Here is a 16,675-nt window from a genome sequence, read left to right as displayed (position 1 = left end):
CAGCACCTCCGTTTTTCTGATTGAAGGCGGTGCTCCTGAGCATGTGCAGAGGGCGGCGGGCTGTAGGAAGGGAACGGGCTTTTTCTGAGCATTTCTATGGGAACCTTCATTGGGAGGGTCAGAATAGAAATGAAAACAAAACCCTCACGATTGTTTAAATACTATTTTAATTTAGTGTATTAATTTTTTTAAGAGGTAAAAGCAAATATTTACCTTTTGCCCGTTGGAACTTCAAAGCACGGGGTGACCGCGTTGCAAAAGCAGGTAAGAAATCTATTTCTTCGCTGGCAGGGGCCAGAATTCCCCCTTGCCACCGGGCATCCATGATGAGGATTCATTCATTCTAATCAAACTATGTAACTGGGAGAATTATTTTTCTAATTTTTAAAAAATAAGAAATAAATGCATTATTTTTGATATCCAGCCACCCAAACACGTCCAGTGGCTCTTGGAGGGGAAAAGCACTCTTCACATATTCATGAGCCTCAGTAATTTTATTTATTTATTTATTTAGAGAGGGAAGCCATAGGCACCAATCCTGTATCCTTTTCCTCCAGGCCCGGAAGCGCGAAGAACGTTCCCCCTCTGCTGTCAGAGAGAGGGAAAAACAGCCTGAGAGGATTCAGACTTTTCCAGGCATTAAATCATTTTCCTCACACCTCTCTCTCTTGTCACAACTAAGGAGCTGGGTTTCTGAGCTCCCTGCCCAGTGTCTCTCGCTCAGACCCTTATTTTCTCTCGGAAAGCTATTCTGTAATTTTTAAGTTGTCTTCCCACCTCCGCAGGTCCCCAAAACAAGCTCATGGCTTCTTTCCACCTCATTTTATCACCGACACCCCTGTGAGGTCGGCCAGGCTGATTGCGTTTAACTGACCTGGTAAAAAACCCCTCAGTTTCTGGGCTGGACATGGATTTGAACCCAGGTCTCTTAACGTCCACCTGCCTCCATCTGCTAAGCGAGAGGGGCTCACTCAAGCTTACAAGCCGCTTCAAGGCATTTTTGGACTACACCTCCCATCACTGCTTTTCTTGTTAAGGGGCTGATGGGGCTTGTAGTTAGTGAGACTCACAAATAAATAGACAATACAAGTAGTATGTTTTGTGGACGGGGGGAGAAGGTGGAAGAGACACGAGGCAGAGTTGAGGAGGAGGAAGAGCAAGGAGGAGGAAAAACGGAGAGCAAGTGGCTGTCAGCGATTCAGATATTTATTTAAGACTCTTTCCAGCAAAAAAGCAGAATTGAGGCATAGAAAACACATTCCAGATCAAACAGGTGCTGCAAGTTATTTTTTCTATTGGTACAACAGATTCACAAGGATTTTTAAGATTCTTGAGCCCAGTTTCCTACCTGAAAAATCACCCTGCCCTGATTTCGCCGGACCCACAACCCCACCACCCGATTGCCTAGAAAGGTGACAGTCTTTTTTTATTCCCCCCCACTATGTGCTTTCTCCACCAACACCTTATGGGGTCTCCCCCCCCTTCGATGGACCCATGATTTCTGGCTATTTCCATCCACGCGATCCCAAATCTCTGGCTCTCCCCATCAAAACCACTGCTCACCTTTTCAATTGTGCAAAAGTGCCCATGTCTGCACGCCTCCATGGGTTCGGCTGTCGTGGACACAGAAAGGGGTGAGGTGGGATTAAAACCGGGGGGACCCAACCAAGCGTCTCCCAGAAAGACTCCCCAGAGGTGGGACTTCATTATGAGCGTAAGATCATCATCAATGCAGGTAAAGCTCAGACAGCGACCGAAGCTGCGCAGGTCTCCGTCTACGGGTGTGCAACGTTGGACTCCATGTGCTGTTTCTTGTGTAAACGGGGCTGTGCTCCCCAGAAGTGCAAGGGGGGAAAATGTACCACGGATCCGGTCTGTCCCGTCCCTTTTTCCAGGCCTGCTCTCGGGACTCCCCCTTTCCCGGCATCAATTTTGGGACAAAATGAGAGGCCACCAGCAGTCGGAACCAACTTTGGAAAACAGCCACGCATGCCCACACCCCAAAAATTGGACACTCGTGGTGGAGAAACACACAGACAATGAATCCCCCAAAGATGGCCGAGTGAGGCAGATTCTCAGGGTCCCGCCGTTCTGGCACACGTCCAGTGTTGACCGAGAGATGTCTACCTGTGGCTTTACGGGGTGCAGAGAGAGAAAGAGGTCACATCCACACAATGGAGGAAACAATAAAATATCGGCTGACATGCAGAGGATGAGTCAAACTGGCTCACAAAGCCGTCCGAGCCCAGAAACACAAAACTTGGTGGCCACATGTGTGGTTCCCCCCCCCCTCGCTTTGGGTATGTCACAACCACACCTTGTGCCGTGCAAGGGTGTTGAGTTTGTGTGCATCTCTGTTCACCCACGAAGGAACAATATTCTCCACCGGTCAATTTCCGAAGAAGCCAGGGGTGTGTGAAAAAAAGTACACAAGTTTTTGCTGAACATCGCAAGTTCTTTCCAGCTTCCAGAGAGGCAGAAATTGGCCCAAGGTGCAAAAGAAACTACAACCCACAAGCGAGCGGATCCCGACCAGATGCCCAAAGGAGCCCAGGAGAGATCAAGAAAAATACAGAGACAGGAAGGTGATCGAGGATCTAAAAAGAGCTGGAAACGAGGAAAGGAAACATAAAGAGAGATAAATATCTCTCTGGCTAGGTTCGTGGAGGTGCCCTTTATTGAAACCTCGTTTATCAAAGGGGTGAAAAAGACGCTTCTCTCTGGAACAGGAAGATCCGTAGACAGACGGGGTTCCCGTCAGCCCTGGGCAGCCACGGGGTGCCAAGTCTGGATGTTCGAGATAAGAGCCAGCCCGGAGGGTCGCCGGTTCCGTCGCTTGTAGGAGTTTGTGGGGGCCCGGTGGTGGAGGTCCGTGGGGGTGGGGGGGAACGCTTCATGTTTCTGAGTACATCTGAGCAATCTGGTGCTGATACATCTCGAGGACCACCGGCCGCTTCAGCTTCATCGTGGGGCCTGCGGAGAAAAACCAACCACGGTGTAAAGAAAGCTTTGGGATCTCAGCCGAAAGGGGGGCAGCTCCAGATTTAAGGGGCACCCGCTCACCTAGCTCTCCGCTGGTGATGGAGAAATCTTTGTCCAGAAGGACCCATTTCTGAATCTTCTGGGCGTTGGAGGTGGCCCGCTCGTTGACCGCGTTGATCCCCTTCTGGATGGCAGCATAGACGGCCGTGTCGCGGGTGCGGATAATGTCGGAAACTTTGTTGGCTTGGCTGCCCACCTTGCGACAAAATTCGATGACGTCCGGGGCGAGATCATCCTCAGGCTCGCCCGAGTCCGGGTTCACCTTGCACTGCAGGGGGAAGAGGGCTCAGTGTATTCCACACCCCTGTAATCTGATTTACGATGACCATTTTTTGAAAAAAGACAAGGGCGCGGTGAAAGATCCGGCCATGTGAATAGCCCCACAACATGGGAATAAACATTTTTTTTCAATTGTCTGCCTCTTCCCAAAAGTGGATGTAAGGCTATCGAATCCACCCCAGAAAGGGATTTTTGAAAACAGTGCTGGCCCTTTTAGAAGCTCCACTTCTTATTTCGTCCTCCGAGCTGGAAAGTAAACTCACGAGGAACTAAACACCAATTCCTGTTTTTCCCCAGCAATGAACTTCAAGGGCCTGGTTCTGGTTTCAACTGGAGGAGTTTTACGGAACGAAAGAGATTTCTAACCCAGCTGACTGACTGGTTTAGCAAGCTAGGAAATAATTCGGTTTGTGGGGGATGTCGCAGTTTCCTATTTCAGCGGCTCAAAGGCCCAGGACGGTTATTTCCACTTTTTTCTTTCCTTAAGTTAAAGATAAGTGTCCGATCATCTTGGAGAATTTCAAACCATTGATAGAGGGAAGAAATCAAACTTCTCGAGAACAAAATGTCTTGACTTGTTAAAATCCAGAAACAGAACGGTTGAATGTTCGGCACAGGGTGACTGTCGTTGGCCGAATCTGCCCCCCCGACCCTAATCTTTAGATCTATTGCATTTCGGGGTGTCTGGAGGGAAGGGGGGGCCACCCGTGGCCCACAATGCCACAACACCCACTGAGAAAAACAGTGTGGAGCAGACACTCTCCCTGGGTTTGGCGAAGGATGGGGCCCACCCTGGTGGTTCAAAGTCCATCGGTAGGGGGGCCAACGAATTTGGGGGCGGAAGGCTTACCTTTAGGGTCATGAGCATGCTCAAAAACTTGGCTCTGTCCCCCACCAGCATGACGTTGCTGAGGATGGGGACCACTTCCTTCACTGCGTCCTCAATCGGGACCGGGGGAATGTTCTCTCCGCCAGCGGTGATGATCAGCTCTGGAACAAGGAGGCACAAATCAAAACCAACAACAAAACACCCACTTCTGGTTTAGGAAACACGAGGCCGGGACGCAGGAGCAAGAAAGGGGGTCTGTGATTTCTAGTGATCCCCGAGACGCGTGAATGAACCGTGCCTGGAAAAAGAAAGGGCAAGGGGACCAAGGGGGAAGCCCCCCCGCCCCCGGGTACCTTTGATTCTCCCTGTGATGTAAAGGAATCCATCGGCATCGTGCTTGCCCAGATCCCCCGAATGCAGCCAGCCTTCGTCATCAATGGCCTCTTTGGTTTTGTCTTCCATGTTTAGGTAGCCCATGAAAACGTGCCGCCCGAAGAAGCAAACCTCGCCGACACCATCAGGGTCCGGACGGTAGAGCATGGTTTTGCAGCCGGTGATTTCCTTCCCGCAACTGGGAGGATAAAAAGGAACAGAGGTTTTTCAGACAGACACACACACACACACGGAAGGGTTATCGAGTTTTTATTGGGCGTCAGCTTCCGGGGGCAGCTCTTTGGAGACATGGGACTCAACCTTTTTAAGGGGTCACCCATCCCCAACAAAGGCACGCTTTGCAAAATGGCGGAGAAAACAAGTTTGCAAGCCTGGCCCTGGCGCTTCCTTAAGCCACCGGCAGAATACAACTCCCATCATCAGGCAACAGCACCAGCAGAATGGGAGGAGGGGTCCGTGCGACCTTTGGAACAGGACATCAGCCTCCCCTGCGTCGTGAGGACTAGAAACCTCACAAAATTGACAACTTTTCTGGACACGGAATCCAAGACACGGCTGGAGGGGGGCTCCTCCCGGGGGCTTGGGGGTCCTGTCCCCCCCTCCCAACCACCCACCCACCTGGTCAACCGATGGGCCTTCGGGTGCGAAACCGTGTGGGGCCCCGAGCTCTCGCTCATGCCGTAGAGTTCGTAAATGGGAATGTCCAGGCTCAGAAAGTACTCCAGAGTGTCTCTGGTGATGGGGGCAGCCCCCGTGTAACATTTGCTGCAGCGGTCCAGCCCCAGCGCCTTCTGGACTTTTTTATACACCAGCGAGCGGGCCAGTCGGTAGTTGAACGGGAGGTCAGTGGACCTGTGGAGAAGACGGGTGGGCACGTTAGGTGGAAGAATTCCCCGGAGAGGGAACACCCCCCCACACACACTTAAGAGGTTATGGCTGGGGATGCCCCCAAGTAGCAAGTCGGGTCCCTTCTTTCTTCGTGGGCAGAAACATGTCTTTAAAGCCAGCGCGCCCCAGGCTCACCCTTTCAGGCGCTTCATGTTGGTCTCCAGCCCCACCACCTTGGCCCAGGTGCCAATCCGGCGCTTCAGGGCCGAGGATTTGGCCCCCACCGCCTTCATCCGCTCCTGCATCTTCTCCCAGACCCGGGGGACCCCCATGAAGGCTGTCGGCCTCACCTCCCTCATGGTCTCCACCAGAGAACCCTAGCAGGAGAGAGAGGGAGAGGGGGAAAAATCCCAATTAAACCCAGAGGAGCCCCATTAAAACCCGGAGGAAGAAGAGAGTTTGGGGAAGCAGGAGAAGCCGAGTTCGGTTCCCAACCGATCCAGGAAAAAAACAAACACTCAAGGGTGGAACCCAAAGGAGAGAGAGAGAGAGACACACACACAATATCAACCAGGATCAAACCCTGAGGACTAGACTCTTTATAGTACAAGTGACATACGGGTGCTAAATACCAATGTTTTAGTTCTGAGCTTCTTCTAGTCCGGTTGGAGAGACGCCCCCATCAAAATCTGAAATCAGGGTGAGCCATCGCTGCCAGAACCTAGCTGGCCAGAGGGGGCCACGACGGTTCTGGCAACTTTGAAAATAACGTCCGAGCCCACACAGCTCAGGTCTTGCATAGCAGCTTCGGGGAAAATTCCATTTTACTCAATGAAAAAGGAATAAAAATATTAACAACAACTTCCGAGCTCACTCTTTAAACTTGGAAAAGGTCCCCGGGGATTTAGAGATGGGGCGGAGGAGGTCCCCCCCCCATACTGAGCCACGAAGCCATGAGCAAAAATCCGTATGAATGCACTAGTTTTATTCCCGCCATGGCCAGCAGGTAGATCGACAGCCGAAAGGTCCCTCAATATTACCTTGAGGGCGTCGGGCTGCGCGAAGCAGGTCTGGACCCCAAAAGTGATGGGCAGCCAAATGTCAATCATCTGGGCGGCCACGTGGCTGAGGGGCAGGTAGCTGACCACCACTTCCTGCCGCTCTGTGGCCTTCGAGAGACCGACAAACTCCCCCCCGGCCCGAGCCGTCCACGTGATCTGAAAGGCCGAAAGCGAGAAATCGGGGGAGAAAGTATTATTTGGGGAAGAAAGAACCGGGCCAGCATCCAGGGTTGGGTTTTCTTGGTTTTGTTGTTGTTGTTGTTTTGAGGGTGGCTGAAAAAAAGTGGCGGCTTACGTTGTCGTGGCTCAGCATAACCCCTTTGGGTTTCCCGGTGGTCCCGGAGGTGTAGATGAGCGTACAGCACTGATTCGGTTTCTGGGACTGAATGATCTGATCCAGGTGATCATCCGGGACTTGGCTTCCCAACGCCATGAATTCATTCCACTGGGAAAGATTAGAAAAAGAGGAAGGGGGTGATGGAGATGCCCGGCGCTGAACCGCTGCTTCCCCGCCTGGCCCGACCTCGCAGGGTCGTTAGGAGGATGAAAAAAAGGAGGTTAGCAAAACACACATTTTGGAGTTTTGCTGGGGAGAAAGTGGGAATAAAAAGAGAGAGGGAGGTGGCGCCAAATTGTGGCATCTTTTCAGGTTTCTAGACCTCATGGGTCGCCAAGAAAAGGTGCCACAGGAGAGCAAGAGGGTTCAAACTGTTTATGAATGGACAGGAAGGTAACCCCTTCCCTCGGACCCCGAAATACCTCAATATATTGGGAAAGTCCCTAAGAGAGCTAAGCTGAAAAAGGAATAAAAATTTTTAAAGGGTGCTCACCGAGTAGAGCTTGGGCCTTTTCTCTTTGACTTCTTCTCCATATAAGATGATGGCTTTCAGGAGCGGAAGCTTGCTTTCGATCTGGAGCAGAAAGCAGGGAGAGAGAGAGAAAAAAGAAGGGGAATAAGAAGTTTTTGCAAAAAAACTTAACCATCTATCTACCTCCTCGCTCCATTCGGTGGAAGATGTTTAGAAAAAGTTCAACCACGTGGCTGGCCCAGTGGATCCAAAACCAGCAGCCTGGAGCATCTCTGGTGCTAGACTCAAAAAACAAACAAACAAAAAACCTGTTCCATCTGAATCCTTCCCCCCAAAGCCGTGAGAAAGGACACCCTCTTGTCCAAGCCTGTCCCGATGGGCAGAATTATTCCAGCCGCCCTCAGGGTTTTGGCCAAGGACGGACTCCGTGCCAGAGGCATTCCCTTCCGTTCCTCACCTCCAAGATTTTCTGGAGCTGTTTATCATTTTCCACCACAATGACGTTGGCGCTGCAGTTCTCTGCCACATACTGGCATGCCTCCGGGGAGTTGGTGGTGTAGATGCCGACGGCGAAACCCCTGAAGTCACAAGAAGGGGGGAAAATGGGGTCACACCGTGGGAAAACCTCTTCCCCCCCCTTCGGCCACTTCCTGTCTACCTATTTATTTAAGAACACCTTGGTGTCTGATTTTAAAAAGACGTGGGCAAAGAGAGCTAAGCCGATGGATTTGCACAGGGGACCTTGGAATCCGGCACCCTCGGATGGATTTCACCTGACTCACAACAAAAGGGAGAAAAAGACGTGATCTGTGTGTTTAAGGTCTGTGTCGTTCTGCAGATTCCGGACACTTAAAACCGAAGGGTTCCCGTGGCCCCTTGAGCGAGGGAGCCTCAGATTTTTCCTTTTCTGTCCGCCGACCGGCAAAAAACAAGCCGGTTCGGCCCTGTTTGGGGAGTATTGGGGAGGATTTTTCCTTCTTTCTCAACCCTCCCCCCCTTGAGTCTGGGATCTCCCCGGAAAAGACCCACGTACCCAGCCAGGATGGCCCCGATGTCCGAGATGAACCACTCCGCCGAGTTGAAGCCCAAAATGCACACGCCGTGAAAACGCTCCAGACCCAGCTGCGGAAAAGAAGGGCCAGAAGAAATGAAACCCCCCTAGTCGTCTCCAGACTCAGCCCTCCATTGCTCTGTGGCCAAATTGGTGCCCTCGGGGATTGTTTGGTTGGGTAACCCTTCTTTTGGGGACCTCCGGTTCCCCTCGCCCGCCACGGACCTTTAAGAAGCTCTTGGCTGCCACCCGGCACTCCTCGTAGTATTGCTTGAAGGTCAGCCGTGTCCAGCGGCCGCGCTTCTTGGACGCCAGGGCAGAGTAGTCTCCGTACTGTTCCACCGCCTTCAGGAAGAGTTCATGCACCGTGATGGGGGGCTCGCACCCGACCCCGCTCTGGTCCAGGCGCAGCTTGACCTCGCCGTCTCGCTTGGTGGTCCAGAGTCCCGAAGACGGGGCGGCCACCGCTGGACGCCCACGAAAGGGGAAGAGGAGGAAGGAAAAAAACCCACACACATTTCGGTCATGTCTTTTAAAGTCACACCGGTCACTACCTTCATCGATGCACCTAGAAATATGTTTGGGGTGTCGCCGCTCAGGTCTTGCAAAGCTTCTATCTGTCTCTCTCTCTCTCTCTGGGGTGATGCACTGAGATCTTGCAAAGTCAAAAACCATGGCTTCTTTTATTGCATTGATCTATCTCACATGCACTTATAAATACACCTGCTGGCCTATCTGTAAGTATTTGGGGTGATCCAGCTCAGGTCTTGTAAAGCTTCTCTTTTTCTATGCATATACATATGAGTGTGAGAGAGATAAGTGTGTATTATCAGTCAATCTATCAAAGGCAGGTGTATTAGCTTCAGTCTCTGGAAAGCCCTAGCTCGTTAGGGAGAATTAGGTGAGACACCTTTAAGATTTGGGGGAGAATGTCTAGCCTTTCCAGATGTGGGTCCACGATCACTCATCATCCCCCACCATTAGAGAGGCTGGGTCAAAACAAACGTCCCCAGCGTGGCCTACCTAACAAGGCTGTTAGGAAGATGGGGAGGGGGAATGTTCATTTAAATTCGTTCATTTAAAGCCCCCACCCCGAGAAGCCACCTACCGAGCCGAGTCCTACCTCTGGATCGGAACATCTCTGGACCGGAGTTCTTGGTTTTCCCCGGGGTCTCCGCCTGGTGGTTTTCGACGCTGCAGAAAGAAGTGAGAGAGACAGAGAGAGATGGCAGCTTTTGTGTTGACTCAGAAAAGATGAAACACGTGTCTTCTTGACCCATCGGCCATTCGGGGTGGGGAGGTGCTTCTCACCTTTCCCTCCCGCCTGACTAAAAAAGATTTCCAGATGCAGGATTGATGGCACCGCTAGCCGCGGATTAAAGGCCACCCTTCGCAAACGAAGGATTAGATTTTTCTCGTTGAGCTCTCTAATACGGGGGTGGTGGAGAGAGGGAGCTGACGTTTCTCCCTCCACCCCTTGCGGGAAGCAACGCACAACGAAGGATACTCATCCTGGCAGAGTAGAGAAGCTAATGCCCCTCTGGGTTTTGTGTGTGTGGTGGGTTTTTTTTGGGGGGAGGGGGATGATGCCGCCCAAGTCTTGCAAAGCTGCTATGCAAGACCTGAGTTGCCATTTCCCAAGTACTGCATTTTGCATGGCTAAAAACTCAGGGAAAGGCAAAGGAGGAGCTAACCCTGCCCTCCCCGTGTTTCAATCCCTGAAACTTGGCTTGGCAGCTACCGTCACTTTGCGCGGGGCAAATCCCAGAGATTGTTTCATGCGTCAAAAGGTCTTCTTTCTCCCTTGACAAACGGGCATGGCGGTTCAGCGCTGGGAAGGGAGTGCCGTGGGGCGAGATGTTTCTTCCCAGCTCGTCCCCCCTGTCCGTGGGCAGGCCCTGGTTTTTAAAAAGCCATGCCCCCTCCTTCTTCCCCGGGCCCACGGCACCCCAAACAGGAGGGTGGTGACTCCGCAGGGGTGGCCCTCCCACTGATGGGGTGGCCCAAGAGGAGGGCTGTGTTCTAGAACCCGAGGCTGGCTTGTGACCTCGCCCGGGTTCCACCTTCCCCGGCCCCCGCCTCAAAGGAGGAAGCTGAAACCGGGGCCCAGAATCCATCAAAGGGGAAAAAAGAAAAGAAAAAACATAATGAAAATCCAGTTTATTGGGTCACGTTGCAGGAATACCCAGTGGGTAAGGGAAAAGACAGAGGCGCGGAAGGGAACCCACCTGGCAAGAGCAGTCACCGATATCTTATCCAGCGAGATCTCGCACAGTTCCTGCAGGGGAGCTGGCACGAGGGGCTCGGGGACGGGAGAACTCACCAGCACAGCCGGGCTAGCCATCGGATTCTGCCGGTCGCTGGAAAAAACAAGAGCCGTCCTTTCTGAGAAAGAGCTAGTTTGAGATGGGAGGAGGGCTTACGGGGAGAGGAGGGTTACGGGGACAGCCTGATAGCACTCTTCAAAAGGTCCCTGTAGAACGGGGCCAGACTGGTTGATCTAGAGGGCCGGACTAGGTAGGAATGGCGGATTTAAAAATCTTCCCGGCAGCGAGAGCCTGTGGAGCAGAATCACCTCGAAGGCAACAGGTTCTCTCCCTTGCGAGGGGATAAAATCAAGCTGGAAAAACCTGCTTGGGGGTGCTGTAGGTGACTCTGGGAAGGGGGTTGGTCTAGATGACCTCGAGGTTCCCATCCAACTCCTCTGACTATGGAGATGGGTCATTTTTGCCTATCCATATTATTGCCCCAGGGATTTATCTCTTATAGGATCAGGCAACTACTCATACAGTTCACAACCCTAGAATGGCAGGGGGAGAGGAGCAGACCCATGAAATTCTGGGCCAGAACATTAAGTGGGACCCACAAATACACAAACATACAGTCAAGAGTTGCACAACACTGCCACTGTACTTAATTTTGGTATGAGACACCAAAATTAAGTACAGAAAAAAACCACGGAAGCACTTTTCCCTCTGCATCCCAGGCAGGAAAATATAAAACAACTTGCAATTTACTTTTCCTCTTACCACTCTGAGAACTGGCTTCATCTCACCTTGGGGCCCTCCAAAAGGGCTGGCGGACTACAGCTCCCAGGACTTCCGCCCCCTCAGCCTAGTGGGCTGGGGCTGATGGGATCTGGAGTCCAGGAGCCTCAAAGGTAGGGACCCACTCCCCACATGCATGCACATCCACACGCGCAGTGAGTGTTCCTCTAAAGGGCTTTGAAACAGACGCAGAGGAAGGCTCTCCCTTCTGGGCCACTCCTGTCCCATAAAGCAGGCATGTGCTGACCCACTTCCGACCGTTTTAATCTGCCGCTTGCAAAAGCAGGACCGCCCTGCGCCTCTCCTCCGCCTCGGAGAAACATGATCACCCCACACGTCTCTCGGCCTGTCCCGTGCGCGCACGAGGCTCCTTCTTCTTCCTTCCAACCCCTTCCTCTCCATCTGCCTCAATGCTTCCCATGATCTCACTGGGCACGCATGGGTTTGGCTGCATGAACGACAGCTGCAGGAAATGCCGGCCGCTTCCCCCGTGCGTGTGCTCTCCCCCCCCCCCCCGTCTCATTTCCTCTGCAAAGACCGGCCGCAAAAGATATCAAGAGCGGGGGGGGGGGGGGTAAAAGCAGATACAGAGAGAGAGAAAATCCCCAGGCATCAAGATTTTGCATGAAAGACACTAAGCCCCTTAACCCTTGCAAAAGGGCCGTTAGGACTCCAGATCCCATCAGTCCCAGACAGCATGGGTTAGGGATGGTGGGAGTTGTAGTCACATCTAATACTTAGGGGGACTTGCGCTTCCTCTTCCCTCTGCTCTCTCCTTCCTCGGGAATAAGCCCTGCTGAACCAAAAGGATTTCCTTCCGATAAGGAAAGTCTCTTGCCCGTAAATTAGGTCATTGAGAATCTCCCCGCTCATGAGGCGGAAGGTTCCCCTAACTCTTCATATATATGACTTTCCATCCTTGTTTGATGGCTGGATTCTCCCTCCTGCCTATTCAAGCCAGTAATTCGCTGCCTCCATTTTCCTTTTTTCTCTCTCTCTCTCTCCAGCTACTGTCCAGATACACTGCCCCTGCCTGGGGAGGTTCTATGAAACAGCCCTGGGAAAGGAGCCCTCTCCAGAGGGCAAGGCCTCCCAAATCTGCCCGGCCCATTGAACCAACCGGCAGCAGAAGGGGACTGGGGGGGACGCGACAATTCTGGGAGGTGTAGCAGGAACATGGGAGCTGGAGTCACCCAAGGGACATCCCCGAGGCTGGAGCCGGTTGTACGAGACACGATGAGGGCGAGGTGAAAGGTTAACCCCAAGGCGCGGAGCTTAAGGCAATCGTGAGCAAACAGCTTATCTTTGCAGCCCCCAATTTGGGGGAAGAATGCACTACGGTGACTTTGCTCTGGGTTCGGATTCCCCTGACCCCTTGGCCGGGGAGGAGGTGGTGTCAACACCCTGAGGCAACACCCTTCCCCTTCGCTTGGCCAACATCCAGAGGCCAATATTTTGATTGACTTTTTTTTTGAAGGGCAAGATTTCGGACCAGCTCCGGGACGGACTTGCCCTCTTGCCCGGGACTCGCACCCAGCACGGCCAGCCAGCAGGTTCGTGGACGTCTCCGTTCGGACCCTCCTTTCCTCGTGGCCAGTCCTGATCTTAAGACCCGAGCCTTTGGGGATCTTTTTTTTTTTACCCTCCCTTCCAAATATTTATATATATTGGCCAAATATTTATACATATTTATATATTCCCCTGCCTATCTATACATTTTTCCCCCTGGCAGGGGCTGCTACTCTCCTCCTCCTCCTGGAGGAAGGTTACAAGGTGGAGCATCATCATACTAGCTTGCTCAAGAGGAGGAGGGACGGATCTGGCTGCACCTGCTCCCAGGCACCGCCCCAGAATCACCCAAGCCAGTCTCCGCCAATGGGCGAGCCACCAAGCGTCGTCCTGGCATCCCTCGCATGCAGGGCCGGTCCCCAGATGACGCGCCCACCCGCGGGGCTGGCCATGGGGTTACTGGAGGGCATGGAGCGCCTCGGGCCCTCCCCTTCGGTCAGCCACCAACACACAAACAAAGAGGAGGGAAGGGAAAAAGCACCCACGTGGAGCCACAGAAGGAATACGTGGCCACCCGGGATCACCAGGGGTTCAAAGCCTGCCTCCGGATCCCCGAATCCCCCCCATATCTCTCTCTCTCTCGCTCTGCACCAAAATAAATAAATCAGCGTGGCTGCAAACGTTCGACACCCTCTCTCCAGTTTGCAAAAAGTCACCTTTCTTTGTTCCCAGACTACCCTTCACCAAAATAAAAATGATTTTTAATTGTCAAATTCCTTATCTCAACCACACACATATATATATATATATATATATATATATATATATATATATATATATATATATATATATATATATACACACACACACACACACACACACACACTCTCTCTCTCTCTCTCTCTCTCTCTCTCTCTCTCTCGGTTCATCATCCACCCTCCATGCTCTTTGTATACAATCTTTGACCGGCAGCTCACGGCTCTCCAAACCACAGCCCGCCGGGGGCTTTCCTCGGTCAGTGACCGTTCCCCCCCCCCCGGCACGTGGTTATTTGCACAAGGAAGCGCCCAGACAGGAAGCAGATCCAACGTCCCGTCTGTGTTTGTCTTAGAAAAGCCCCAAACAAGCAGCTGTGGTTAAAAATAAAATCAATACAGTATTGCATTTCTTCCCCTGCTCAAGGACCAGCCGTTTCTTCTCCCCAGAGGTGCTTTTGAGGGAGTTTTAAAATTTGCCCCCCCATATCATCTGTTCAATGGGACGGAGCAAAAAAATTAAATAAAAATCAGAGTTGTGACCTCATGGGATCAAGGTGATAATCATCGGAGATAAAGAGCCATTCATCTCACGGTAGGGAAGGCTATATAGATAAAACTGCGTCCCGGAGAGGCTGAAAAGAGCAGCGAAGGGGAAGGTGGTGGGAGAGGAAAGGGCACGAGTTTGAGTTCCCACAGTACCCTTAAGGCCTTGGCGCCCTCTCTCTCTCCCTGGCCTACCTCACAGGGCTGTTGGGTAAGGATATATATCCAGGTGGGGCAGAGCCACAAAGGATTGCCTCACACTCCTTAAAGGTAAGAGATAAGCATAAAATATAACAAATAAATGCCAGACACACCAATCTCTACATCTGTCTAAGCTAAAACTGGAGTGTATGCTGGACTACAACTCCCACCATCCACCCACCCACCTGCCCCTTGGAGGGGGAACGATGGGAATGGTTGCCCAGCCCCTTTGTGTCAGATTGCAGGCCGTTGGCTTGAGCGAGGGGCTTCTACAGGTAGATGTTCTTGGACAACACATCCCATGTGTCTTGACATTGGCTGTGTCGGCTAGGGCTTCTGGGAGTTGTGGTCCCACTGCAGGCGGGGGTAGAGTTACACACCAACACAAAGTTCCACTCTACCGACGTTCAGCTCAACCCCCCCCCCCCCACGAAGGGCAGTGTGGTGCAGTGGGTAAAGTATTCTGGAACCTGGGTTCAAATCTCGCAACAGACCCATACTCTCTTTTAGCCCCAAACCTCCCTCGCAGGGGTGTTGGTGGGAGAGAAAGAACAGCAGGATTTATTTTCACTTTTACAAGTTTCTCGGGAGAAAAGAAAACAGAAACAGAAAACCAAGCTGTCTTGAGGCGAGCAAAGGGGGACCAAACCACAAGCCTCAGTTTCCCCATCTTTTTCTGGAGGCTTAACCCCAAGTTTTACACAGCTATACCATCTCCTTCCCTTCAATGCCTCTAATAGGCTTAAGCTCTTAAAAAAAATTAAAACATCACATTTTGAAAGCCACCCACCTGCCCCAAACCAGGCACCCTTCAAACGCCACCCTAAAAAGCTTACCTATTGCAGATTTTAATCAATTAATTGATTAGGCTTCTATAACTACCCCCCATCGGCCTTTTGTTTAGGAGAAAGGAGAGTTTTTAAATATTTTAAAGAATAAGTAAAGAGAGTAAATCAGCACATCAATAAATAAATAATAAATCCCACCCACTCAAGAAAAAAAAGCCGATTTCTTCGGGGTATTTCTGCCCTCCCAAAAGATGCCTTTTCATTCGTCTTCTCATTAATAAAAATTAATAAAATTTCAGGCATTTCCGCACTTTTCCTTCCTCCCCCATCCTCCTCTCCCCATCTCATTTTCAATTGGGGGGGAGAAAAATCCCAGGTTCCAAAAATGCCAGCGTTTCTCGCCCCAAGTCCTTTTCTGTTGCAAAATAAGTCACCCCGGAAAAAAAAGGAGAAATAACAACGAAAACCTGTCGCCGCTCCGTTACCTGTCTCCGCGGCAGGAGAACGTCAGCAAATGAAACCAGCGGGCGCCGCGTGGAGCAGCCTTGCCCTTTTAAGAGCAGGGAGGGGCCCGGCGGGAGAGGGGAGCGAGGGGCGTGGCCGGCCCCACCTTGCTCCGCGGATTGGCCGGAGGAGTTGGGGAAGGCGTGTCCCGCGGCGGATTCCCAGCGTGGACGTTCGGAGCAGAGGCGAAAGGCACGCCCTCCTCCATTCATCAGCTGAGACGAGGCCACACCCCTCCCCGGAAACCTCCGGTCATTGATCCCGCGGCGAGCCCCCATTCACAGGGGGGAAAAAAATAGAAGGCGGGAACCGGGTCGAGGTTGGGATGGTTTAATGAGGTTTCCCGAATCAATTAATTAGCATTTACCGGTCCCAGTGCCTCGGTGAAGTGTTCAGTATGAAAACTGCAATGGGAAGGGCTCGTGGGTGGGGACCGAAAGGGGTGCAAAGCAAGGGAAGGAAAAACAGGAGGTGCCAGAGAGGCCGCATAAGGCAGGCCTGCGGAACTCCTCGCCACAGGATGCAAAGTTGGGGATGGGCAGGCAGATTTTTGGAAAAGGTTGGACTTACGGGGTTTTCATGAGCCGTAGAAGACCAAGGCCCCATGCAGAGCAGGATGGGAAGAAAAGCTGGAAGAACAAGGAGCATCCTCTCCAAAAAGGACTTCATGCTGCAACATTTAGCTGCAGAGCCCTGTTAAGAAGGTTACATGGAAAAGGAGGCTGTGTGCTAGAACCGGCATGAGAGGGTTGACAAGATATGGGGCAGTATGTGAGGTTTTTTTTTTTTGGCAAGGGGAGTAGGTTGGCAAGATCCCTCTGTCCCCTCCCTAGGCAGCCTTGCCAGGATGATGGGCATTGGAGTCACAAGACACAGCCGACCCTCAAAAGAGGGCAGATCAGGCAACCCAATTTTTTTGGGGGGGACACCACCCCATCCTTACCTGAAATTGAACTGGACAGGGTTCCCCCTTGATCTGATGCAGTCCAAAGCTGAGCCGAGGTGGGTGTGTGGGTGAGGGAAGCGGGGCTGA

The 16,675-nt window shown here is 52.0% G+C and overlaps 1 protein-coding gene across 4 annotated transcripts; it reads right to left on the bottom strand.

Annotated features, from left to right (window-relative positions):
• Positions 1–1,188: 1,188 nt before the first annotated feature.
• On the bottom strand, positions 1,189–15,690 carry ACSBG2 (acyl-CoA synthetase bubblegum family member 2). 4 transcript variants are annotated; one of them, XM_020780829.3, is made up of 15 exons: positions 15,624–15,690; positions 10,521–10,652; positions 9,416–9,486; positions 8,518–8,759; positions 8,275–8,363; positions 7,699–7,819; positions 7,263–7,343; positions 6,728–6,877; positions 6,412–6,588; positions 5,567–5,748; positions 5,162–5,395; positions 4,504–4,721; positions 4,172–4,311; positions 3,064–3,310; positions 1,189–2,973 (listed from the first exon to the last, which is right to left on the bottom strand). In XM_020780829.3, the coding sequence occupies exons 2-15, from the start codon at positions 10,634–10,636 to the stop codon at positions 2,894–2,896; spliced, it is 2,148 nt and encodes a 715-aa protein (XP_020636488.3). In that variant the 5' UTR covers positions 10,637–10,652; positions 15,624–15,690; the 3' UTR covers positions 1,189–2,893. The 4 variants fall into 4 exon arrangements, with proteins under 4 accessions (XP_020636488.3, XP_078235642.1, XP_078235641.1 ...); XM_078379516.1 differs by having other exon boundaries at positions 9,401–9,486; positions 15,624–15,677; XM_078379515.1 differs by lacking the exon at positions 15,624–15,690 and adding an exon at positions 11,322–11,824 and having other exon boundaries at positions 9,401–9,486.
• Positions 15,691–16,675: the final 985 nt, after the last annotated feature.

Source organism: Pogona vitticeps, chromosome 7 (genome assembly GCF_051106095.1).
Source record: "Pogona vitticeps strain Pit_001003342236 chromosome 7, PviZW2.1, whole genome shotgun sequence".
NCBI classification, from domain to species: Eukaryota; Metazoa; Chordata; class Lepidosauria; order Squamata; family Agamidae; genus Pogona; species Pogona vitticeps.
Note: the sequence above shows the minus strand (reverse complement) of the source record. Positions and strands in the feature narration are given on the sequence as shown.